Source organism: Bombina bombina, chromosome 1 (genome assembly GCF_027579735.1).
Source record: "Bombina bombina isolate aBomBom1 chromosome 1, aBomBom1.pri, whole genome shotgun sequence".
Classification (NCBI taxonomy): domain Eukaryota; kingdom Metazoa; phylum Chordata; class Amphibia; order Anura; family Bombinatoridae; genus Bombina; species Bombina bombina.
Genome location: NC_069499.1, coordinates 1,225,779,486 through 1,225,807,148, shown reverse-complemented (window position 1 = coordinate 1,225,807,148; position 27,663 = coordinate 1,225,779,486). Strand labels below are relative to the sequence as shown.

Here is a 27,663-nt window from a genome sequence, read left to right as displayed (position 1 = left end):
CCTTGTCTTCACCATGCCAGGTTCACCGATCCGTCCTGGCTCCAAGATCTTCATCCAACCCAAGCGGGGGCTAGACATCCACTGAAGAAGTCCAGAAGAGGGTCCAAAGTCTTCCTCCTATCCGGCAAGAAGAGGACATCCGGACCGGCAAACATCTTCTCCAAGCGGCATCTTCTATGTTCTTCCATCCGATGACGACCGGCTCCATCTTGAAGACCTCCAGCGCGGATCCATCCTCTTCTTCCGACGACTAGACGACGAATGACGGTTCCTTTAAGGGACGTCATCCAAGATGGCGTCACTCGAATTCCGATTGGCTGATAGGATTCTATCAGCCAATCGGAATTAAGGTAGGAATTTTCTGATTGGCTGATGGAATCAGCCAATCAGAATCAAGTTCAATCCGATTGGCTGATCCAATCAGCCAATCAGATTGAGCTCGCATTCTATTGGCTATTCCGATCAGCCAATAGAATGCGAGCTCAATCTGATTGGCTGATTGGATCAGCCAATCGGATTGAACTTGATTCTGATTGGCTGATTCCATCAGCCAATCAGAAAATTCCTACCTTAATTCCGATTGGCTGATAGAATCCTATCAGCCAATCGGAATTCGAGGGACGCCATCTTGGATGACGTCCCTTAAAGGAACCGTCATTCGTCGTCTAGTCGTCGGAAGAAGAGGATGGATCCGCGCTGGAGGTCTTCAAGATGGAGCCGGTCGTCATCGGATGGAAGAACATAGAAGATGCCGCTTGGAGAAGATGTTTGCCGGTCCGGATGTCCTCTTCTTGCCGGATAGGAGGAAGACTTTGGACCCTCTTCTGGACTTCTTCAGTGGATGTCTAGCCCCCGCTTGGGTTGGATGAAGATCTTGGAGCCAGGACGGATCGGTGAACCTGGCATGGTGAAGACAAGGTAGGAAGATCATCAGGGGCTTAGTGTTAGTTTTATTTAAGGGGGGTTTGGGTTAGATTAGGGGTATGTGGGTGGTGGGTTGTAATGTTGGGGGGGGGGGTATTGTATGTTTTTTTTTACAGGCAAAAGAGCTGAAATTCTTGGGGCATGCCCCGCAAAGGGCCCTGTTCAGGGCTGGTAAGGTAAAAGAGCTTGTAATTTTTGTATTTTAGAATAGGGTAGGGAATTTTTTATTTTGGGGGTCTTTGTTATTTTATTAGGGGGCTTAGAGTAGGTGTAATTAGTTTAAAATTGTTGTAATATTTTTCTTATGTTTGTAAATATTTTTTTATTTTCTGTAACTTAGTTCTTTTTTATTTTTTGTACTTTAGATAGTTTATTTAATTGTATTTATTTGTAGCAATTGTGTTTAATTAATTTATTGATAGTGTAGTGTTAGGTTAATTGTAGGTAATTGTAGGTAGTTTATTTAATTATTTTATTGATAGGGTAGTGTTAGGTTTAATTATAACTTAGGTTAGGATTTATTTTACAGGTAAATTTGTAATTATTTTAACTAGGTAACTATTAAATAGTTCTTAACTATTTAATAGCTATTGTACCTGGTTAAAATAAATACAAAGTTACCTGTAAAATAAATATTAATCCTAAAATAGCTATAATATAAATGTAATTTATATTGTAGCTATATTAGGATTTATTTTACAGGTAAGTATTTAGCTTTAAATAGGAATCATTTATTTAATAAGAGTTAATTTATTTCGTTAGATAAAAATTATATTTAACTTAGGGGGGTGTTAGTGTTAGGGTTAGACTTAGCTTTAGGGGTTAATACATTTATTAGAATAGCGGTGAGCTCCGGTCGGCAGATTAGGGGTTAATAATTGAAGGTAGGTGTCGGCGATGTTAGGGAGGGCAGATTAGGGGTTAATACTATTTATGATAGGGTTAGTGAGGCGGATTAGGGGTTAATAACTTTATTATAGTAGCGCTCAGGTCCGCTCGGCAGATTAGGGGTTAATAAGTGTAGGTAGGTGTCGGCGACGTTGTGGGGGGCAGATTAGGGGTTAATAAATATAACATAGGGGTCGGCGATGTTAGGGGCAGAAGATTAGGGGTACATAGGGATAACGTAGGTGGCGGCGATTTGCGGTCGGAAGATTAGGGGTTAATTATTTTAAGTAGCTTGCGGCGACGTTGTGTGGGGCAAGTTAGGGGTTAATAAATATAATACAGGGGTCGGCGGGGTTAGGGGCAGCAGATTAGGGGTACATAAGTATAACGTAGGTGGCGGTCGGCAGATTAGGGGTTAAAAATTTTAATCGAGTGGCGGCGATGTGGGGGGACCTCGGTTTAGGGGTACATAGGTAGTTTATGGGTGTTAGTGTAGTTTAGGGTACAGTAGTTAAGAGCTTTATAAACCGGCGTTAGCCAGAAAGCTCTTAACTCCTGCTATTTTCAGGCGGCTGGAATCTTGTCGTTAGAGCTCTAACGCTCACTGCAGAAACGACTCTAAATACCAGCGTTAGAAAGATCCCATTGAAAAGATAGGCTACGCAAATGGCGTAGGGGGATCTGCGGTATGGAAAAGTCGCGGCTGTAAAGTGAGCGTTAGACCCTTTAATCACTGACTCCAAATACCAGCGGGCGCCCAAAACCAGCGTTAGGAGCCTCTAACGCTGGTTTTGACGGCTACCGCCGAACTCTAAATCTAGGCCTAAGCAAGTGCTGTGTTTAAAATGCAGGTGCACGGTGCATACTTAAATACTCTTTTGAAACAGCTATAGCTTTTACTAGAAGCATTTTTGTTAATACATGTGTATTACAAAAATGCTTCTATTCAAAACCGAAATGCATCAACATGGATTCCAATTTTGGCTAGAATGTCCCTTTAAGATACATGACATACTGTATATGACTATAATATCCTTTTAACACATCCCTTATCACAGCTGTCATTTAACTCGTGCCCCAAACTGATTTCAAGCTATACTTACTTGTTTAACCAGAGAAACCTTTAAAAATCTCTTAAAATGATGGGCCTTAAGTATCAGTATATTACAAAAACAAATCTTAATAGCCAATTACAGCCTCTTACCTGCAGAGAAGGGGAGAAAGGCTTCCTTTTTAATCAGCTCACCATCCTCATTCAGGAAGTTTTCTGGATTAAACTCATACGGATATTTCCAATGACTCTCATCAGTGTGCACAGAGGAGAGATCTGTAATAATTACTGTGCCCTGACAAGAAAAAAACAAATTATTACACTTGCATAAAGAGTGGCAATAGAGATCATATTTGCATTCAAAGCCATAATAGTAAAAAAAAAGTTAAAGCATTTTATATACGCTTGACCTTGCACTACTGTGTGTTTAACCCCTGGCAGAGGGGTTAAACACACAGTAGAAGTACTGCTCAGGACCCCCAGAACACTGCTTCTTCTGAGTGAAAACCATTGCTGATCCAATCAAAAGTGCTCAGCTGTGTATTTGGAGTAGTGCATTTTCCGTTCAAGACCAGCAATGCACTGCGGGTCCGGAGCGGTACTTAAATTGTGTGTTTAACCCCATTGCAAGGGTTAAAAACATGGTATTGCAGGGTAAATAGTCTGAAAAAGAGTATGCAATGTTTTTTGACTATTATCCCTTTAAATGGCCGCATTGTGCCAATGCAGTTTGCAAACCATGCAATGTATTTTACAGTAAAGCATCTAATCAAGTGCAATTCAAAATACAGCTAGGTGTGTCATTTACACCAATATTCAATGTATCATAAAATATTATTTGTTTCAATGCACAATGCGTCTGAATGAATATGCTAACATTAAAGTCAGTTTTAACAGCACCATAACGTTTTGTTATGCTTATAGGACTTGTCAGTTTGGGGAGCTTTTTTTTTTTTTATTTTGTTATCAGTAAGCAAGTTTCTATAACACACACACAAAAACACATTTTTTCACACACACATAAAACATAAAAGCATGCACTATAATATGTTCAAACAATATCCTTTCATATCATATACACAATGCATTGTAGTCTGTGTGATATGCAAATTGCCTACTAAACCTAGAGAGATTTTAACTGTTCTCAGCAAGTTATTATTACTTTATATCTGTTAGACTGGCCAATTTTATTTTAGTTCATTCTACATACTCCCTTTATGGTTTGGTTAACAGTACAATATCTCTTTTAAATGAAATAATTTTTATTACCCACATTCCCAAACCCAAAACATCAGGGAAAATACAGACATTAGATCCTGCAGGTACATCTAACAATAAGAAATAATCAGTTCGTAGGAAAAAGAAACGTCTCGCTAGATTACTTCATATAATGAGGGAACCCTCCAGCTATAAAGGCTCCTCATAGTCTTTATGTATGATTTTCCAGGTGTCAGACAGAGGTTAAATACCGATCAACAGCCATAAAATTAGGCCATATCAGTCTCTATCGGCCCTCTCGACTTTCTTGTGGGGTGGGATTGGTTTTGCTTTATAGTCTCCTGAGCTATATCATTGTCCAGTTGTCGTCACATCATCTTCAGTAGGAGACTTGCAGGTATGGGGGGTAATATAATGAAAAAAAAAGAAAAAAAAACCTCCAACTTTAACCAATCTCAGTAACACTTTCTAAAAGAGCCTGACTTTAACCAAACTGAGAAAGATCAGAAATACAAAACAGATATTAAAATAACACAAACGAATAACAAGTAACAATAACTGCACGAAACAAATATGGTGGTTGGTAGCTCAGCATTGTACTCTATATCTCCAAGCTCATGGCTGAAGATCGTGTACCTCTTCAGTCTTTCAACTAAGCTATCCAGCTTTGTATGTCCACCTCTTTTCTGATTTCAAAACCTCCCATTAAAGCACCCTTATACTACATCTCCTCAGTCTCCCGTCTCTACACTGCGGGCCAGTATGTTATTGTTTTCTAGTATCCAATAAAACCATACTTTTTGGAATGTGGATTCTGTGTCCTGTATAAATGCTGCTGACTCGTACATTTTATAAACCAGTTGAATTTTAGTCAGAACTTCTGACCAGGAAGGGATTTCTGTTTTCCAGTACTTAGCTATAACTGTTCTCGTGGTGGTGCATAGAATTCTAATAAAGGTGTTAATGTCTTTGTGTAGCCTGGGAATACCTTCGTGAAGTAATGCTTGAGCAGGGGTGAGATGAATCTGTTCGTCCAGGACCTTCCCCAGCAGCAAAGATAGTTCTCGCCATATCTTTTTAACTTTAGGGCATTCCCACCACATATGTATATAGGATCCTATAGTTTTACAGCCCCTGTAACAAAAATTAGAGTTCTCCTTCCCCATGTGTGCTGTCTTTACTGGGGTCAGATACCATCTAAAGGATGTCTTTATAACATTTTCCCTCAAGTCAGCGCTAATAAGGCCTTTACTAGCCTGGTGTAATATCTCATCCCATTTGTCCAGCTCAATTTCTTTATCTATGTCTTTTTCCCAGTTTAGCATTAACGTATTCTTAGAACGTGTTCTCATTTCTTGTATGGAGATATATAGTCTAGAGATTGCTTTTTTGGGTCTAGTCGTTGCCGTACATAGTTGCTCAAGAACAGTTTGTCGGTTATGTGTCGGGTGCTTAGCTGTGCGTGTACGTATAGCTGAGGTTATCTGGAGATATAGAAACCAGTGCAGAGGGATAGGGTCTAGTTTCTGTTGTAACTGGGTGAAGGTCAGCAGCGCGCCCTGTGAGTAAAGGTCAGCTACCCTATACAAGCCTTTGTTTTCCCATTTTTGGATCTGTTTTTTGAACTCTTCACAAATAATATATTTTAGAGGTATTATTTTTGAGTGTGAGAAGTCAATTTTCTCTGATTGTTTCGATGAAGGCCATTGCTGTTTGGTGGTTAGTGTGGTTTTATTCCTATAAGTATTGTGTCTATTGAGTAAGTCATTACACCAGAGGATGCCGTCCGGCGTCTCCTGACCTGTCATCTCCGCCTCTAGGGCAGGCCAGAGGATATCTACTTGCTGTCTGCCAAGTATTGAGTCTTGTGCCAGTCTAGCAGCTTTGTAGTAGTCCAGTAAATTGGGGGCACCCACCCCTCCCAGCTGTCTGTGTTTGTTTAGAATTTGATGTGGAATTCTCGGGTGTCTATTGTCTCGTAAGAACCTATTTATATCTCTCTGCAGATTATCTATGTCTGTGACATTAATTTTAATTGGGAGTACTCTAAACAGGTAAAGTATCCTTGGTAGGATCGTCATCTTAATAGCGGAAAGCCTCCCGTACCAAGAAAAACCCATCTTTCTCCATTTCCCTAGGTCAGATCTGATTGATTTGAACAGGGGAGTGTAGTTTGTTTCGTATAGTTTTGAGGAATGTGATCTCAATTTTATTCCTAGATATTTTAGTCCTTCCGGTACCCACCTAAAATCAAAGTTCGTCTCTATCAATTTAATAGTGTGTTTTGGGATAGAAATGGGAAGCGCCTCGCATTTATCTGCGTTGATTTTATAGCCTGAGATCTGAGAAAACAAATGGATTGCCTGGTATATATAAGGCAAAGTGTGGAGTGGTTTTGAGATAGTAAGTAGTACGTCATCCGTGAACAAGGTGATCTTGTGGTGTATGTCCCCAATCTCCAGACCCACTATATCAGTAGAGTTTCGTATGTAAGCAGCTAGTGGCTCTATGCAGATTGCAAAGATCAGGGGGGAGAGAGGGCAGCCCTGTCTCGTACCATTCAGAATAGATATGTTACTCGATTGGTGTCCTATTGCTCTAACATATGCTGTGGGTGCCGAGTATAAGCCTGTAATGGCCTTCAAAAAATTACCTTCAAATCCCAGTTCCGAAAGCAGAGCTAGCATATATTTCCAATCCACCCTATCAAATGCCTTCTCCGCTGTCCTTCTCTTGATATCTGTGTTTAATCCTCTCGCATTATGCGAGATCAAGACTATCTTAGGTAAAGACATTCCACTGGGTAAAATAAGTCTGCATACTATACCTACTCTGAGACAGTAGCCAACCCCTAGTTTCTACCGGGATAAGTGTATAACCCTCCTGTCTCTGGGCCAGTGAACCTAGCTGCCTTTCCAATGCCCAACCATCCTGCAGTAGGTCTTTCCTTGGTGAACTTATACTAGTCATACATTGTTTCGTGCATTTAAATGGTAAAAACATATAACAAAACAGTAACAGTAACAGTTGATATTGATTAAACTTTTGAATACACATATATCAAAAACTAACACATGTCAATTGCGCTGTGCAGCCCTCACAGGAGGTGCCTGCTTAACACAGTCTCATGTGAGTGAAGAACTTAAGTCAGACCTCTAGGTCTGGTACCTGTGTGACCTCACGGTCATCGTTAGTGTCCTCTGGGTGTAGATACTCCCGAAATTGGTTCTATGGGTGATATAGCTCAAGTCTTAGATTTCTTCTTAGTCGCCGTCCTCCATTTTTCTCTTTGGGGCTTCCCTCTGGATGAAGATGGTGCAGAGGAGGGGTGCATTGCTTCTGTGGTTGTAATCTCAGGTGGTTCAAGGTCTAGAAATTTGCATATCTCCGGGATCTCCTCGGTGGTTTTAATAGTAGTAATTTTGCCATTGCGGATCACCTGGAGAGCAAAAGGAAATCCCCAACGATATTGGATGTTGTTCTTTCTTAGAAGGAGAGTTAAAGGTCTCAGGGCATAGCGTCTTTGTAGGGTTTTGACACAGAGGTCTTAAAAGAATTGGATTATGTTGCCCTGAAATTTGAACGTGGGGTTTTGTCTGGCGGCTATTAAGATTTTCTCTCTGTCAGGAAACCTTAGGAGCTTGATGATGACATCTCTCGGTGGCTGGTCTGGCTTAGGTTTAGCCCTTAGGGCTCTATGAGCTCTTTCGATTGGGCATTCAACATCTGTTGGACTTCCAAGAATAGCGTGAAATATCCGTTGGAGATAATTATGAAGGTCCTCTGCTCCTACAGTCTCAGGGATTCCTTTAAGCCTAATATTAGAGCGACGGCTCCTATTCTCCAAGTCTTCAATTTTTTCTTCCAATTCTGAAATAGCTTGGGATTGAGAAGCAAGGGAATTTGAGACTGTCGCAACTTCTTCTCCCATTTCATCTGTGGCCGATTCTAATGAGTCTACTCGGTTCCCCAGTTCCAGGATCTCAGTTTTGATTTCTGTGAGGCTGTTAGTAACTGTAGTTTGAAAGCTGTCAATTTTCCCCCACAGTTTTTCGAAGTTAGAAGTTATATCTTGTTTAGATACCAGGGCTCGTAGGTCAGCTTTAGTTGCAGGAGTGAGATCTTCAGCATTTTCCTCGATTTCAGATTCCATATCCTCTTCAGTATCCACCATGTTGTGATCTTGAGATTTAGGAGTTCTAGATGATTTAAAGAAAGCGTCTACCGATAAGGATTTCGTCCCCCTATCTCCTTTGGAGCCCTTTCTCGAAGCCATGGTTTTAATAGTGGTAGTTCTGTTGTTTTATCCTGATCTTGTATCAGTAATTTAGTTTACTTGGAAGTATATTCACAGGTGTCTGCACCCTCTTTCCAAGAGACCTTTCTTGCTGTTGAGATCTTTATTAGATTTTCAGATATCTCTTATCCCCTTCACTAACTCTATAATTCTCTTCACTCATTTATAATGTTCATTTTTCTTCAGCATACTGTCTTTCTCTTCTTATGAAACATAGATGCATGCTTATTATGGAAGACAGTATTGAACAGAGAAACTGCGTAATGTTGTAAGAGTGGTAGCAAAGCGTGAGCTATGTTGTGGCTTCCCTGCCAGATTGCACAGGCAACATTATTTAAGTCTCTAACTCATTCTGCATGCATGCTGTTTTATATTTGCAGAGTCTTCACAAACAATATTCAGAGTAGTAGCACCTGTTAAGATGTGCCAGGATACATAGTAATAAAGCTGCTGTAAAATGACCAGGGATTTCAACTCAATATTTTAAATTCAGGTGTATGGTGTATTTGTGTGGTAGGCAGATCAAATTCTAAATGCAATTTAAAATCACAAAACACCACCTTCTGAAGTATTCATTATTATCCAAATCTGCCCAGCTTGTGATAAGGTGTTAAGGCCAGGAAGTGAAGAACATATATGTGTTAAAGTTGAATGCTACAGAGCTATATATATGTGGCAGTCTGTATGTTAGTCTCCCTCCACAACCGAGGAAAAAAAGGAGAACCCTCGTGAGAGAAAAAAAAAGCTTTACTTGAAAACACCTTTATTTTTATTATTCTCTTCCTCTCCCTTTCTCTCCCTTTCTTTTTGCTTCTTCCTGCTTTAAATATCACTCAATCCTTATGAAGCTGTGAGTCTTTCAAACAAGTTCCTCCCTTCCAACTCTCTAGCAGCTCTTAAGTTAGTATTAAGGAGAAGTGTCTCTGCTCAGTTTACGTTGCACAGCTGTAGAGCAGGGGAAGGAGAAATGGCGGATTTTGGCGCCTTTTTTATTGTCCAGTTTAGGTACTCAAATCTGTGCCTCAATTATAGGGAATCAACTGTCTCTCACTTTAATTATATGTCCCTTCCACCACTCGGCTACCCCACTTGCAGGTTAAACACTTTGAGTTTTGTATGTTACCTTGCTGGGGCCCAGCCCGAGATCCGGAATCGTCTGGTAGCTCCGGTAACAGGGGAAGCACCCTCCGGCCCCTGCTCTTGTGTCTCCCAGACCGGATCTGAAGCGAGTCACTCTGTAAGCCCTTATAAGCTAGTGACATATGGGATATATAATCCTAACAGGAGGGGTAAAGTTTCCCAAACCTCAAAATGCCTATAAATACACCCCTCACCACACCCACAATTCAGTTTTACAAACTTTGCCTCCTATGGAGGTGGTGAAGTAAGTTTGTGCTAAGATTTCTACGTTGATATGCGCTTCTCAGCATTGTTGAAGCTCGATTCCTCTCAGAGTACAGCCAATGTCAGAGGGACATGAAGGGAGTATCACTTATTTGAATACAATGATTTCCCTAATGGGGGTCTATTTCATAGGTTCTCTGTTATCGGTCGTAGAGATTCATCTCCTACCTCCCTTTTCAGATCGACGATATACTCTCAATTTACCATTACCTCTACTAATAACTGTTTTAGTACTGTTTTGGCTATCTGCTATATGTGGATAGGTGTCTTTTGGTAAATATGTTTTCATTACTTAAGACACTCTCAGCTATGGTTTGGCACTTTATGCATTTATATAAAGTTCTAAATATATGTATTGTACTTATATTTGCCATGAGTCAGGTTCATGTATTTCCTTCTGCAGACTGTCAGTTTCATATTTGGGGAATGTAAACATTTTAAGAAATGTATTTCTTACCTGGGGTTTAGTCTTTTTTCAATTGACTACTTCTTGCAATTGTGGGTATTAGGCCCGCGGGTGCGTCAAATGCTAAACTTTATTGCGTCATTTTTGGTGCAAAAATTTTTTTGGAGCGAAAGAATACGTTTATGACGCAGCTTCATCATTTCCGGCGTCATACGTGACGCCGAGACCTTTCACATGGCGGCGTCATTAGTGATGCAAGTGTGTCATTTCCGGTTATATTTGGCGCCAAAAAAGAGTTTACGTTACGTTGTGCGTCATACTTGGCGCCAAACTTTTTCATTATTTCAATACCCCTTGTATGTTTGCCTCTTGCTGTTTGCTATCAGAGGCCTATGCTATTGCATTTTTTCCCATTCCTGAAACTGTCATATAAGGAAATAGATAATTTTGCTTTATATGTTGTTTTTTCTCTTACCTTTGTGCAAGATGTCCCAATCTGATCCTGTCTCAGAAGTTTCTGCTGGAACATTGCTGCCTGACATCGGTTCTACCAAAGCTAAGTGCATTTGTTGTAAAATTTTAGAAATTATTCCACCAAATGTCATTTGTAATAGTTGTCATGATAAACTTCTACATGCAGATAGTGTTTCCATCAGTAATAGTACATTGCCAGTTGCAGTTCCTTCAACTTCTAATGTGCATGATATACCTGTAAATTTTAAAGAATTTGTTTCTGATTCTTTTATGAAGGCTTTGTCTGCATTTCCACCTTCTAATAAACGTAAAAGGTCTTTTAAAACTTCTCATTTAGCTGATGAAATTTCAAATGACCAACAACATAATAATTTATCCTCTTCTGATGAGGATCTATCTGAGACAGAAGATCCTTCCTCAGACATTGACACTGACAAATCTACTTATTTATTTAAAATAGAGTATATGCGTTCTTTATTAAAAGAAGTGTTAATTACTTTGGATATTGAGGTAACCAGTCCTATTGACGTTCAGTCTAATAAATGTTTAAATGCTGTTTTTAAACCTCCTGTGGTTTCTCCAGGGGTTTTTCCCATTCAGGCTATTTCTGATATGATTTCTAGGGAATGGAATAAGCCAGGTACTTCTTTTATTCCTTCTTCAAGGTTTAAAAAATTGTATCATTTAGCAGCAAAATCTATAGAGTTAGAATCTATAGAGTTTTGGGAAAAAATCCCCAAAGTTGATGGGGCTATTTCTACTCTTGCTAAATGTACCACTATTCCTATGGAAGATAGCACTTCCTTTAAGGATCCTTTAGATAGGAAGCTTGAATCTTATCTAAGGAAGGCCTATTTATATTCAGGTCATCTTCTCAGACCTGCTATTTCTTTGGCTGATGTTGCGGCTGCATCAACTTTCTGGTTGGAAAATTTAGCGCAATATGAATTGGATTCTGACATATCTAGCATTATTCGTTTACTGCAACATGCTAATCATTTTATTTGTGATGCCATTTTTTATATTATCAAAATTGATGTTAGATTCATGTCTTTAGCTATATTAGCTAGAAGAGCTTTGTGGCTTAAGTCTTGGAATGCTGATATGACATCTAAATCTAGATTACTATCTCTTTCTTTCCAAGTTAATAATTTATTTGGTTCTCAGTTGGATTCTATTATTTCAACTATCACTGGGGGAAAAGGAGTTTTTTTGCCTCAGGATAAAAAACCTAAGGGTAAATCTAAGGCTTCTAACCGTTTTTGTTCCTTTCGTCAGAATAAGGAGCAAAACCTCAATCCTCCCCCCAAGGAATCTGCTTCCAATTGGAAGCCTTCCTCAAATTGGAATAAATCCAAGCTATTTAGGAAACCAAAGTCAGCCCCTAAGTCCGCATGAAGGTGCGGCCCTTATTCCAGCTCAGCTGGTAGGGGGCAGATTAAAGTTTTTCAAGGATTTTTGGATAAAATCTGTCCAAAATCATTGGATACAGAGCATTGTCTCTCAAGGGTATCGAATAGGATTCAGAGTAAGACCTCCTGTGAGAAGATTTTTTCTCTCACGCATCCCTGTAAATCCAATAAAAGCTCAGGCTTTTCTGAAGTGTGTTTCAGACCTGGAGTCTTCAGGGGTAATCATGCCAGTTCCTCCTCAGGAACAAGGTTTGGGGTTTTATTCAAACCTATTCATTGTACCAAAGAAAGAAAATTTATTCAGACCAGTTCTGGATCTAAAAATTTTGAATCGTTATGTAAGAGTACCAACTTTCAAGATGGTGACTATAAAGACTATTCTGCCTTTTGTTCAGCGAGGACATAATATATGTACACAATAGACTTGCAGGATGCATACCTTCATATTCCGATTCATCCAGAACACTATCAGTTTCTGAGATTCTCTTTTCTAGACAAGCATTACCAATTTGTTGCTCTTCCATTTGGCCTAGCAACAGCTCCAATAATTTTTCAAAGGTTCTGGGTGCCCTACTATCTGTAATCAGAGAACAGGGTATTGCTGTGTTTCCTTATTTGGACGACATCTTGGTACTAGCTCAGTCTTTACGTACTGCAGAATCTCACACAAATCAACTAGTGTTGTTTCTTCGGAAACATGGTTGGAGGATCAATTTACCAAAAAGTTTCTTGATTCCTCAGACAAGGGTCACCTTTTTAGGCTTCCAGATAGATTCAGTGTCCATGCCGGCACCTTCAGTCTCAGTCATTCCCTTCAGTGGCTATGTGCATGGAAGTTTTAGGTCTCATGACTGCAGCATTGGACGCAATCCCCTTTGCTCGTTTTCACATGAGACCTCTACAGCTTTGTATGCTGAATCAATGGTGCATTATTATTTATATTATAATGGTGGATTATATAAAGATATCACAATTAATATCCTTGAATCCCAATGTACGACACTCTCTGACATGGTGGATAGATCACCATCGTTTGGTTCAAGGGGCTTCTTTTGTTCGGCCAACCTGGACTGTGATCTCAACAGATGCGAGTCTTTCAGGTTGGGGAGCTGTTTGGGGATCTCTGACAGCACAAGGGGTTTGGAAATCTCAAGAGGCGAGATTACCAATAAATATTTTAGAACTCCGTGCAATTCTCAGGGCTCTTCAGTTCTGGCATCTGCTAAAGAGAGAAACGTTCATTTGTTTTCAGACAGACAATATCACAACTGTGGCTTATGTCAATCATTAGGGTGGGACTCACAGTCCCCAAGCTATGAAAGAAGTATCTTGTCTAATCTCTGCGGTGCATATCCCAGGTGTAGACAATTGGGAGGCGGATTATCTCAGCCGCCAGACTTTACATCCAGGGGAGTGGTCTCTCCATCCAGATGTGTTTTCTCAGATTGTTCAGATGTGGGGTCTACCAGAGATAGATCTCATGGCCTCTCATCTAAACAAGAAACTTCCCAGATATCTATCCAGGTCCAGGGATGTTCAGGCGGAAGCAGTGGATGCGTTGACACTTCCATGGTGTTATCTTCCCACCTCTAGTTCTCCTTCCAAGAGTGATCTCCAAAATCATCATGGAACAGTCTTTTGTGTTGCTGGTGGCTCCAGCATGGCCACACAGGTTTTGGTATGCGGATCTGGTTCGGATGTCCAGTTGCCCACCTTGGCCACTTCTGTTACGGCCAGACCTACTATCTCAAGGTCCGTTTTTTCCATCAGGATCTCAAATCATTAAATTTGAAGGTATGGAAATTGAATGCTTATTTCTAAGTCATAGAGGTTTATCTGACTCAGTGATTAATACTATGTTACAAACTCGTAAATCTGTTTCTAGAAAGATTTATTATAGAGTTTGGAAGACTTACATTTCATGGTGTTCTTCTCATAAATTCTCCTGGCATTCTTTTAGAATTCCTAGAATTTTACAGTTTCTTCAGAATGGTTTGGATAAGGGTTTGTCTGCAAGTTCCTCGAAAGGACAAATCTCTGCTCTTTCTGTTTTATTTCACAGAAAGATTGCTATACTTCCTGATATACACTGTACAGGCTTTAATTCATATTAAGCCTGTCATTAAGTCAATTTCTCCTCCTTGGAGTCTACTCTTAATTTGGTTCTGAAGGCTTTACAGGCTCCTCCATTTGAACCTATGCATTCTTTGGACATTAAACTACTTTTTTTGGAAAGTGTTCTTTCTTTTGGCCATCTCTTCTGCTAGAAGAGTTTCTGAGTGATCTGCTCTTTCCTGTGAGTCTCCTTTTCTGATTTTTCATCAGGATAAGGCAGTTTTGCGGACTTCTTTTCAATTTTTACCTAAAGTTGTGAATTCTAACAACATTAGTAGATAAATTGTTGTCCCTTCCTTATGTCCTAATCCTAAGAATTCTTTGGAGAAATCCTTACATTCTTTGGATGTGGTAAGAGCTTTGAAATATTATGTTGAAGCTACTAAAAATTTCAGGAAGACTTCCAGTCTATTTGTTTTATTTTCTGGTCCTAGGAAAGGTCAGAAGGCTTCTGCTATTTCCTTGGCTTCTTGGTTGAAACTTTTGATTCATCAAGCTTATTTGGAGTTGGGACAGGCCCCGCCTCAGAGAATTACAGCTCATTCTACTAGATCAGTCTCCACTTCGTGGGCTTTTAAGAATGAAGCTTCAGTTGATCAGATTTGCAAAGCGGCAACTTGGTCCTCTTTGCATACATTTACTAAATTCTACCGTTTTGATGTATTTGCTTCTTTGGAAGCAGTTTTTGGTAGAAAAGTTCTTCAGGCAGCTGTTTCAGTTTGATTCTTCTGCTTTTGATTTAAGTTTTTTCTTTCAAAATGAAAATAAACATATTTATTTGGGTTGCGGGTTAATTTTTTCAGTGGAATATGGCTGTTTTTATTTTTATTCCCTTTCTCTCTAGTGACTCTTGAGTGGAAGATCCACATCTTGAGTATTGATATCCCATATGTCACTAGCTCATGGACTCTTGCCAATTACATGAAAGAAAACATAATTTATGTAAGAACTTACCTGATAAATTCATTTCTTTTATATTGGCAAGAGACCATGAGGCCCACCCTTTTTATGGTGGTTATGATTTTTTGTATAAAGCACAAATATTTCCAAATTTCCTTTGTTGATGCTTTTTACTCCTTTCTTTATCACCCCACTGCTTGGCTATTCGTTAAACTGAATTGTGGGTGTGGTGAGGGGTGTATTTATAGGCATTTTGAGGTTTGGGAAACTTTGCCCCTCTTGGTAGGATTGTATATTCCATATGTCACTAGCTCATGGACTCTTGCCAATATGAAAGAAATGAATTTATCAGGTAAGTTCTTACATAAATTATGTTTTTTTAAAACAATAACAATTCTGGTATAGACTGTCCCTTTAATTAGAAAGCACACAATGTATGAGTCTGTACCTATAAATGGTGTATACAGTTCTCACCTTTGGGATACTGAACCCATTGAGTTGCATATCTTTTATTGGTGAGTGAGAGACTCCTAGTGGTACAATGTTGGCAAAACGCTGCACCTCCTGTATTACAGCCTGTGTATACGGCATAGCATGTCTGTCCTCATAATCCAGCAGTTCTCTGTCTCCTCGAATCCTGTCTATTTCCTGGTGGCACTTTTCTGAAATATAAAGAGACACAGTGTTGGCAGTGATTTAAAGTTCTGTATCGTAGTCCACTAAATAGACATTATGTACCTTGGATTTCTGGATGTGCCATCATGAACAGTAAACTCCATTCCAGGGTGGATGCTGTGGTCTCAGTGCCAGCTACAAACAGATCTACTATGGATGAGAATAAATTTTCCTCATCAAAAGTCTTCTTGCTGTTTTTCTCTTGCTAAACAAAAAACAACAGAGATAGCAGCCACATGAGAAGACGCTGTGCACATATGTATTATTGCTTGTGCTATGTCCCTGCACGAGCATTTGATGAAGAGTGCTAGTGTAGCGAATACTGGGGAATTATTGTTACTGCTAGTAATACTGCTTCTCTGATATACATGAGAATAACATTAAAACCCATTAAGGGCTAGATTACAAGTGACACGCTAACTGTTGCACGTGAGTGAAAAGGGGTTTATTGCAGCTCTTTTCACGCATCGGAAGTAGCACATATCACAGATTAAAAGTCAACACATTCGCTTGACTGCAATTGAATTAAACATGTGTTGGGTTAGTGCAACTTCAGAGCTCAGGTTAACAGAACAGTTACATGAGATCAAAAAAGTTGCACAAATCACATCAAAATTATATTTAAAAGTACAGCTACACTCGCCATAACACTATCTAACAAAAAATATTTTAAAAAATTGCAATAAAAAGTTAGGATACAAAAATATGAGGTCTCAGTAGGAATGGGCGAATATTTCTAAAAATGTTGATACATTTGTTCGTTCGAATCGAATTTCAAATGTTTATCTAACACTCTAACATTCTATTTTCGAATTTTCGTTTTTGAATTTTTCAATAAAATTCAAAAATATTCGTTCGAATAATAGAATGTTTAGCTATGTATTCATTCAATTTTAAAATGTAATATTCAAATTTGAATGTAACATTTGTATTCGATTGTAAGATTTGAATTTGAAATAGTATTTCTAGTCTACAACTGTATTTAATAAATGTAATATTCAAATTTAAATGCTACATTCGAACTTGAATGTCACATTCAAATTCAAAATAGTATTTCTAGCCTAATACTATGTTTTTTAAATGTAATATTCTAATTCGAATGTGACATTCGAATTCGAATGTCACATTCCAATTTGAAATATTATTTCTAGTCTAATACTGTGTTTTATAAATGTAATAATCAAATTTGAATGTGACATTTGATTTTGAATGTCACATTCAAATTCAAAATAGTATTTCTAGTCTACAATTGTGTTGTATAAAAGTAATATTCAAATTTGAATGTTAGATTTGAATTCGAATGTAGCATTTGAATTCGAAATAGTATTTCTAGTCTACAACTGTGTTTTATAAATGTAATATTCGAATTCGAATGTCACATTTAAATTCGAAAGTGACATTTGAAAACTGTAAATAACATTCGATAATAGCATTTTTAAGAATATTCGTTCTTATCAACATTCTATTATGTAAATAGAATTTCTACAATAACATTTGTTTTAACATTCGAATTCGAATATAAACACATTCGCCCATCCCTAGGTCTCAGGTGTTAGAAAAAAAAAAGGCAGGCAAAGGGCTTTAACACAGAGATACATACATGTCGAAATATGTAAATGTATTCATTGGATCCCTTTGCAGTCAAGTAGCTGAAAACTTTTAAAATCATATTTATGCAATAACCATAGTTAATAAAGTGTTTAACTATGTATTTACTGTAAATATTTCAAAATCCAAAGTTCTTCACATAGGGGAAATATATTCTAAGTATTTTTAAATAGATATTCCTATATATCTTTATATATCTATACCTACTGTATATATAAAATCATATATTTATATATATATATATATATATATATTTAAGGTGGTGGAAATAGCAGTAAGTTACAGGTGGGACACAAGAAAACAAAACCATGTAATAAAACTATAGTGCAGTATTGTCACAAATCAAGACTAATAACGAAAAGAATGGCCAATAGTGATGTCACTTCCAGTGACATCTGGTTTCACAAAGCAGTAGTTTAGAAAACAATGCGGCTCCATCAGATCACCAGGGAAAGTGCCCTCTCCATACTTTTAACTTACTTAGGACTCTAAAAGTAAATCTTTTTATTTATATTTTTATCTACAGAAAAGGCATATTTTATTCTGGAGTTTTAAAATGTGATCTAATCAATGCATTTATTTTTTAAGTAAACTGTACTGCAGTTGTTTAGTACAGACCTGAACTGGATACCTAATACTTTTGATACTAGTTAGAGGTAATCCAGGATACAGGTCTAGAGCAATTAGAATATTTTTAGGTTATTGTTTTATAATTAAGTTATGGGTAATTAATTAAATAAATATTTGTTTTTTTTTTAAATTCCAATTGGGCTGAGGATTTAATAACTGAAACCAGTCAAAGGGGATTTTAGTACACAAATGTGGCTCTTCAAACATCTTAAATAATAAATAGCAAGATTTTAATGGGGTCACATATGGAACAATAAACCTTCCCCCCGGGCTTTTCTTCTACCTCATAACGTTGAGGTATAACAAGGTGAGTGTGCTACTGCATTCTTTTTCATTATTAGTCTTGATTTGTGACAACCATACTGCACTATATTTTTATTACATGTTTTTTTTTTTCTTGTTTCCCACCTGTACCTAAGAGCTATTTCCACCACCTTAAAGGGACATTATACACTAGATTTTTATTTGCATAAATGTTTTGTAGATGATCCATTTATATAGCCCATACAGGGTTTTTTTAAATGTATAGTTTTGCTTATTTTTAAATAACATTGCTCTGATTTTCAGACTCCTAACCAAGCCCCAAAGTTTTAGGAGAATACTAATGTATACCTACTCCAGCTTGTTTCTGTTTGTGTAAAGAGTATTTTCATATGCAGAGGAAGGGGGAGGGAGGAGTGTCTGCTTTTTCCCACTTGCAGTGGGTGTTCCAGCTAAACTTTTTAAAAGAGCTTCAAAGTAAGATTTATAACGGTTTTATATTGGATTTTTATATCAGTATCTGTGCATATTATTCTTTATAGTAGTGTCTATTACATGCAGTTATATGAAAATTGATGTATACTGTCCCTTTAACTACATACTTACTTTCTCACTGATGGTAATGGGATTTGGATTTTAGCAGCTGGCTCATTAGTAAAGGGAACAAAAACTAATATAAGAAGTACCTTTAAATTTAAGGGATTCTTAAGAAAGCAGCACAGAACACAAAACCCCCTCTCTTTTCCATATATATATTTTGGTATAGATGCATATTTTACCAAAAAAACATCAGATATGTATAGAAATATGTATTTTTGAATAAATACAGCATATTCTGCTATGTCAAAAAAAATTGGAATGTGAAATATTAATATTTGATGTTGGCTTAGCGCAGTTGAGGAAACGCAACCGGGTTTGCAAAAGTTTTTTCCACTTCATTGAAGTCTATGGGGAAATACGTTAACATGGTTGCGATATTCAAAGTTCGGCCATTTTAGCGTTAATGCAAAAACGTTTTACCTTCAACTTGTAAAATGTGACTTTTTGTGTAAAGAGTATTTTCATATGAAGAGGAAGGGGGAGGGAGGAGTGTCTGCTTTTTCCCACTTGCAGTGGGTGTTCCAGCTAAACTTTTTAAAAGAGCTTCTAAGTAAGTTTTAAAACGGTTTTATACTGGATTTTTATATCAGTATCTGTGCATATTATTCTTTATAGTAGTGTCTATTACATGCAGTTATATGAAAATTGATGTATACTGTCCCTTTAACTACATACTTGCTTTCTCACTGATGGTAATGGGACTTGGATTTTAGCAGCTGGCTCATTAGTAAAGGGAACAAAAACTAATATAAGAAGTACCTTTAAATTTAAGGGATTCTTAAGAAAGCAGCACAGAACACAAAAACCCCTCTCTTTTCCATATATATATTTTGGTATAGATGCATATTTTACCAAAAAAACATCAGATATGTATAGAAATATGTATTTTTGAATAAATACAGCATATTCTGCTATGTCAAAAAAAATTGGAATGTGAAATATTAATATTTGATGTTGGCTTAGCGCAGTTGAGGAAACGCAACCGGGTTTGCAAAAGTTTTTTCCACTATTTGCACTTCATTGAAGTCTATGGGGAAATACGTTAACATGGTTGCGATATTCAAAGTTCGGCCATTTTAGCGTTAATGCAAAAACTTTTAACCTTCAACTTGTAAAATGTGACTTGCGCAAGTAGCTTACTACTAGCAGAGTTAAACAGAGCTATAAATAGTGCTCCACTCATTATCTAGTCCTAAGTGTTTATTTGAAAAATACTGCCTCTAACTAAATATACAGAGCACACAATATGGTCACATACAAATATATTTAATCTATAATGTTCCTTGCCACATTCAGAGCATATATACAGTATATATATATATTTGTATACCTGTCCCAGTTCATCCAGGTAGGAGTCTATAAAATCTCTTGGTTCTCCAGGTGCAATGGTCTTCTTGTGCTCCTCTAGAATCTTCCTCAGGAACCCAAAAACTTTCTCTACATTACTCAAAATCTTCCTATGTGGCAAAGGAAGATACTGGACAACCCCAAAGGCATTGAACAGCTGTGGGTAGAGGGTACACAGTGAAAACACATATTTGCCATACATCTGGTTTAATTAGTCCCCTAAAATGCCCGTAGAAGAATACAAATAACTTAAGTGCTTTGACATTGTATTTGTTTGACATTGTATTTGTTTGATTGGTGCAATCTGATAGAATAGTTCAAATATGGTTCTTAATAGCAATGTTGATACTAGTGAGTGATTTGGAATAGTAAAACATCATGAGTGTTGCACTCCCAAACCTCACAATGGCCATTAGACCAATTTTTCTGGCAGATGTGTTAAAGGGACACTGAACAAAAATGTTTTCTTTCGTGATTCAGATAGAGCATGAAATTTTAAGCAACTTTGTAATTTACTCCTATTATCAAATTTTCTTCATTCTCTTGTAATCTTTATTTGAAATGCAAGAATATAAGTTTAGATGCCGGCCCATTTTTGGTGAACAACCTGGGTTGTTCTTACTGATTGGTGGATAAATTCATCCACCAATAAAAAAAAGTGCTGTCCACTAAAGAAAAGCTTAGATGCCCTCTTTTTCAAATAAAGATAGCAAGAGAACAAATAAATATTGCTAATAGGAGTAAATTAGAAAGTTGCTTAAAATTGCATGCTCTATCTGAATCACAAAAGAAAAAAAATTGGGTTCAGTGTCCCTTTAAGTATACAGTACATGCTGTGCACTATAGAGCTTGATAGCTGAGTATTGCTTAGTCCTGCCCTTCTGAGTATATCACCAGAAACAGCAGAAGCCAAGTTACAGCACCAGATAATGATAAATCAGTTGGTAAAATGAGAGGAAAAGTATTTACAACTAAAAACAGCATACAAAGAGTGCAAAGATTGACCAGGGCAAAGGAGAGAAGAAAGGGGATGAAAAGTGGGAGTTAAACAGACAATTATTGTGAGTTTGTTACCCTATTTTTTATATGTACCCTTAACTGGCCTCAGCAGGCTTTTAAACATAGGGAAACCTACGTTAAAATATGGCCATGTCCATTACTTGACTAGAACTTTCAGTATTTTAACCGCTAGTACCAACTAGTATAATTTTATTATTAAATCTTGTAAACTATGAGCCCCTATTAACTTTATTCCTAGCTGTGCTTAACTGAGGCCAGGAGCTGGATCGACTTTCTGCCTGTGTTGAGTAGACACAAGCATTTCAATACTAGATGTAGGAGTGCCCTGGTCAGCTTCTATAACTGATGTATTGGTGTGCAAACTGCGGATTCATCAAAGCTGTACCTGTGCCCAGAATCCAGTGACCATCTTCATATGTTCATGAACGAGATTAAGAATGTCACTGAATGTGGAATCATCATAGTCATAGCGTCTCCCAAACACAATGGAGCAAATTATGTTGGACACAGCATTATCAATGACAGAATGGGGATCCAGTGGCTTATCTGAAGAATACCAGCAAACATATTACATATATCAAATATTGCTCTCATGCCAATCTATAATAAAACTTTACAAAGTCTTTTACACTGGTTTCCTCAGGGTTTTTTATTCTGAAGCCACTCAAATCCATGAAGAAAAATTATTTTTTTACATGGTTTTCTAAAGTGTATTGTGGCTGTGTATTGCAGAAACCCATCAGATACATTACGTTGAGATCCCTCACCAGTGGTATTCCAATCCATTAGAAAACATTTTTAAAGTGAGATGAAACTCATTTTTTTCTTTCATTTTAAACAACTTTATTAACTTCTTTTATCAAATGTTCTTTGTTCTCAGTTCTTCTTTTTTTGAAAAAAGCTCAAGAGCTGTATATGTCTGAAGCTCTATATGGCAGTAATTTTGCAAGGATTTTATTCATTTGCAAGAGCAATAGATGCCAGCACTATTTCCTGCCATTTAGTGCTCCAGACACCTATTTAGGTTTCTCTTCAACAAAGAATAACATGGGAGTAAATACAATTTGATGATAGAAGTAAATTGGAACTATTTAAATATACTGTAGTATACTCTGTCTGAATCACAAAAGAACATTTTTGGGTTTCATGTTCCTTATGATTTTTGGATGTATCCAATTTAGAAGCTTTTTTTTTTTTTGGAACAGCTATTTGACTGATTTTGAACAGCATATCATGATTTTTGTGATCTTGTTAGTAAATGACACTTAAATTACACATTATAACTCTTACCACACTGAAACACCTACAGTCTTTTAATGGACTCTTACTAGATTTCATCAACGTAATGATTGCTCGCAAGTGCTGCACTATTATTCACCAATCTGAATAAAATGTAAAGATTGATACTATGCAACTTACCCTTACTTTGCTCAAATGCTTGGATTATATGCAAGCTCTCCTCTCTAATTCTCTCCTCCATGGACTTTTTGCCAAGGCCAAAATTACGTAATGTAGACAAAGTGAAGCGTCTGTGCTCCTTCCAAGCAGGTCCATAAGGAGCAAGCACTATGCCTGTAGTGAGAATGAGATACGGTTGCTTAGCTTGACCCTAACAGTTATGTAAGGACTACCAAGACATTTATATGGTTTTCTAATGTACAATGTTTACTTAAGCCTCATTGACCTTACTTTTCTGGTGAACCTTTAGAAATTATGAGTTGAGTGTGCATAATCCCTCAATATTTTAAAATAATTTCCACTGGTAGATATATAATTAATAAATGGGTTTTAGGAACCATAAAATGGAAAACACCTAACAAAATAGCTGAGAATATATCTCCATGATGAAGTTAATAGAAAGGTGACAAGTTAGTACTGTTTCTTGAAATGCTTAATTTACATGTGATAATTCCTTCAAACAGCACCCTGAAACAACTATACTATTCTATTAAACTCTTGCTAGACTTCTTAAGGGTGAAGGCTGTTTGCAGATTCGGCACTTTTAAACCTACCATCTACCAAATCAGAAAATAACATTGTAACTTAAAGGGTAAACAAATTAAAAAATACATCAAAGAAACTAAGGAGAAGCTGCACTCTCATAGGTGGAAAGTGAAAATCCTTTATTAGGTTAATAGCAACATTTCGGAGCACTTTCCCCTTTGTCAAGCTAAAAGCATAGTGCTCATATCAGCACTATATACCAATAAAACATGGACCAATGGCATCACTCTACATGGGCGTGGTTACAGGAATCACATGCACATCTCTCCAAATTACATATTAAAAGGACAGTCTACAATATAATTTTTATTCTTTTAAAAGATAGATAATCCCTTTATTACCCATTCCCCAGTTTTGCACAACCAACAGTTATATTAATATACTTTTTACCTCTGTGATAACCTTATATCTAAGCATCTTCTGACAGCCCCCCGATCACATTACTTTTTATTTTTGATCTATTGACTTGCATTTAGTACTGTGTTGTGCTAAATCTTAAATAACTCCTCAGGCATGAACACAATGTAATCTATATGGCCCACATGAACTAGCAGTCCCCTGTTGTGAAAAGCAAATAAAAAACATGTGATAAGAGGATAGCTATAGTGGCTGACATTTAGAGGTTTAAATGTTATAAAGTATATTAATATATCAATGATGGTTGTGCAAAGCTGGGGAATCGGTAGTAAAAGCATTATCTATCTTTTTAAACTATAACAATTTTAGTGTAGACTTTCCCTTTAACCCCTTATTACCCTATTGGTTATGCACATTGGACCAAGAGTAAAAACAAACTGTGGAAAAAAGGGCATAGAAAAATACATAAAAAATGCAGCAGCCCCATCGAGTAAGCAAATAACAACATAAAGTATTTTTCAATTATTCAATCATGGTTTATCAATCTACAATATTGGGTTTAAATCAAAATCCCTGTTCATACCTTGGGGGTGTAATGTGTCATAGTAACATAGTAGATGAGGTTGAAAAAAGACTGAAGTCTATCAAGGTTAACCTATACAAATATAAAATACTTACAAAAAGCTCTAGTTAAATTTAAATAATCCCACTAAAAGGTGACCCATTTAATACTAGCAATCATATCCATGAATTTTGTTTCAGGACAGAAATGTATCCAAATTTTTTTAAATGTATCTAAGGTATTAGCATTCACTGCCTCCTTTGGTAATGAATTCCACCACTATATTGCTCTTACAGTGAAAAAAATGTTTCAGTTGCAGGAGATTAAATCTCCTTTCCTCCAACCTTAAATTGTGACCTCTTGTCACAAACAATTTTCTTGGAATAAACAGAGCTTCTGCCATCTCTGTATATGGGCCTTGCATATATTTATATAAAGTAATCATGTCACCTCGTAAGTGCCTTTTTTCTAAAGAAAACAGACCCAGTTTGGCTAGCCTCTCCTCATAGCTTAAATTCTCCATTACCCTTATTAGCTTTGTGGCCCTTCTCTGAACTTTTTCTAGTTCTGCAGTATCTTTTTTTGCGATTGTTCCCCAGAACTGCACTCCATACTCAATGTGAGGTCTTACCAGTGAGTTATATAGTGACAGAATTATGCCTTCCTCCCTTAAATCAATGCCTCTTTTAATACATGCTTATGAGCAAATCTACGCGTTTCAGCCCGATAGGCCTTTATCTTGATCGGGCCTATCGGGCTGAAACGCGTAGATTTGCTCATCTAAACACTTTCTCTGTGCTAATTTTGGTTATAGTAGGTGAGGTGCATGAAAGCCGTTTATGATATTTTAAGCGGTGTATACATATGCGTAATTCCTCACCCAGGATCTATATACCAATTTTTCACTGATCCCAGCCTCATTAAGTTGTTTAACAACATTTGCTTATAGGGCAACATTTGTATATACAGCAGACGGTAGTTTGTGACCTCCAACACCGGAACAGGTAATAGGACCTGTAGGTACAGCCCGTAAGGAGATTGTGGCTGCCAGCAAATACCTCGGTCCAAGGACTTACCTGCACCTTTTCATAATCACTACAAACTAAACTTGGAAGCAGCTACTTTTTGGCAATTTCACAGCTTGTTGAAGTTTAAAATTGTTTTGCGGTTACACACTGCATTGGATATCCTTACCTTAGAACCCCACACCTCCATAACTCCTGACTAGATGGGACTCCTAATAAGGGACGGTAATCCTCCTATAGAAAGTTACGGTAACATTACCAATCCATTTGGAAGTGAACTGCTTTCTTCTACTACAGCTCAATTGCCATTTATTAAGTTACGATCACTTCATAACGTATATGAATTGCATATAATATATGTTCGTATATGAATTGCATATAATATATGTTTCTTATTTGATGTTTTTTAATTCAACTAGTATATTTGGTGCCGGCACCCCTTGTATGAACATATTGTTATATTTGTTTTTATTCTTATCAAGTATTAAATCTAATATGTTTTAAATATCAATTCATCTAGCTTTGTCCTAGATAGGATACACATACTTTATTAATTCATCATATATCTTACGATTATTGCACAAGGTATTTCACACTGGAAATTCACCCCAGCTAACTTTTTTCCACACCACTTAGTCTTTAGAGGCTTGAAACACACAAGGTTTATATAAACATCTTGATACACTTATTATCGAATCACATAAAGTAGTGATTTGTAACATCACCACATCTAGTTTTATTACTAATATAAATATTTTTATTTGCATGTCTCTAAGCTTTCACTAGCGCTACCCAATATATATTTCTTATTCCTCTAGAGTTTTATTTACCTTAATATTATCCAGTTTTTCCCTGATATCATCTATACATAACCCAGTTAATGGTATGTGCTGGCATGTTCTAGTTTGTTCCAAAGTATTCTCCATTGGTTCCTCTCTTGTGTATACTGAAGAAATAACTGGTTTAGTACCTCAGCCTTCTCTCTGTCATGCTACCCTCAAGCTTCCATATCAATTTCCATATCAATTTATATAGAAGGTCCCTTTGTCTATCACCCCCCTATTTTTTTATTCTTAGCCTGATCTAATACCATGAACTGCAACTGGCTAACCTGGCGACCCTTTTGAAGAAACTGTGCAGACAATGGTAAGTGTTTTAACTCAGGATTTCTAATATTGGATATGTGTTGCCCTATATGGTCTCTAATTCTTTGGGTAGTTTCACCTATGTATAATATGCCACATACGCATTTAAGGACATATACCACAAAAGACGAGTTATAAGTATAGAAACCCCAAATTTTATATTTACAGTGAAAGGGTGAGAAATTTCTCCTCCCTTGATCACACTATTACAGTGTGAACGCCCCAGGCACGGAAATGTACTATCCTTAGGATTACCAAATAATGGACTAGCATGCTTTCAGAAATGACTACTGCTTTAGTAATTCTTTTCCTACAGGTATAACCCTTGCGGTAACCTACTCTGGGTATTTATGTAAACTCATTTATATCAGGACATGATTCTCTCAGGATATGCTAATTGTATTTCAAAATATGATGTATCTTGTTACTTAATGTATTATATGTACTGACAAAGGTAAGTCTATCACTATGTTGGCTTATTGATTTTTTGTGTAAATTAGATCTTAAATATTCTAATTCAGTATTTAAATAGTCACGTTTTACAAATTTTGGCTGAGTTTCATCAAGCTTATGTTCTTTCCTAAAGGGATCAGATACAATCCTATCATCCCTTAAGAATTGGGATTTGGGTACAGACTTGAATACTGCAGGGGGGTGAAAACTTTGTCTGTGCAACAATGTATTTCTATCTGTAGGCTTAATGAACAGATCAGTTTTAAGACATCCATTTTCTTTATAGACTAATGTGTTTAAAAATATAATCCGTGTGTTATCATGTTTAGATGTGAACTTAATAAATGACACTGAACTTTCAATATCAACCCTTAATTCTGTAAGAAGCTCTGAAGGACCTTGCCATATAATCAACAAATGTTCTATGTACCGATATGCTAGTCCATTCTTTGGTAATACCAAGGATTGTACATTTCTGTGAATTGGATTTTCATACTATAATAGTGGGATCAAAGGAGAAGAGAAAATTCTCAGACTTACATTGGATGTAAATATAAAATTCAGGGTTTCTATACTTGTAACTCATCTTTTGTGGTGTATCCCCTTAAATGCCTATGTGGGATATTATACATAGGTAAGACCACCCAATGAATTAAAGACTGTATAGGGCAACACAAATCCAATATTAGAAATCCTGAGTTAAAACACTTACCAGTGCTGGCACATTTTCATTAAATGGGTTACCAGGTTAGCCAGTTGCGGTTCATGGTATAAGATAAGGCTAATAAAAAACTTAGGAGGGTGATAGAGGAAGGGACCTTCTATTTAAGGAAGCTACATGGATATGGAAGTTGGACACCTTACACCCCAAAGGTATGAACAGGGAT

The 27,663-nt window shown here is 37.1% G+C and overlaps 1 protein-coding gene across 1 annotated transcript in view; it reads right to left on the bottom strand.

Moving 5' to 3' along the window:
- The window catches only part of LOC128647725 (cytochrome P450 2J6-like), a 77,135-nt gene that overhangs the window by 12,604 nt on the left and 36,868 nt on the right, over window positions 1–27,663 (bottom strand). The window contains exons 3-8 of the mRNA XM_053700466.1: window positions 22,650–22,802; window positions 21,616–21,776; window positions 20,194–20,367; window positions 15,828–15,969; window positions 15,564–15,751; window positions 3,017–3,158 (exon numbers count right to left, since the gene is read on the bottom strand). Of these exons, the coding sequence (XP_053556441.1) occupies window positions 3,017–3,158; window positions 15,564–15,751; window positions 15,828–15,969; window positions 20,194–20,367; window positions 21,616–21,776; window positions 22,650–22,802 (960 nt within the window). The remainder of the gene's footprint in view (window positions 1–3,016; window positions 3,159–15,563; window positions 15,752–15,827; window positions 15,970–20,193; window positions 20,368–21,615; window positions 21,777–22,649; window positions 22,803–27,663) is intronic.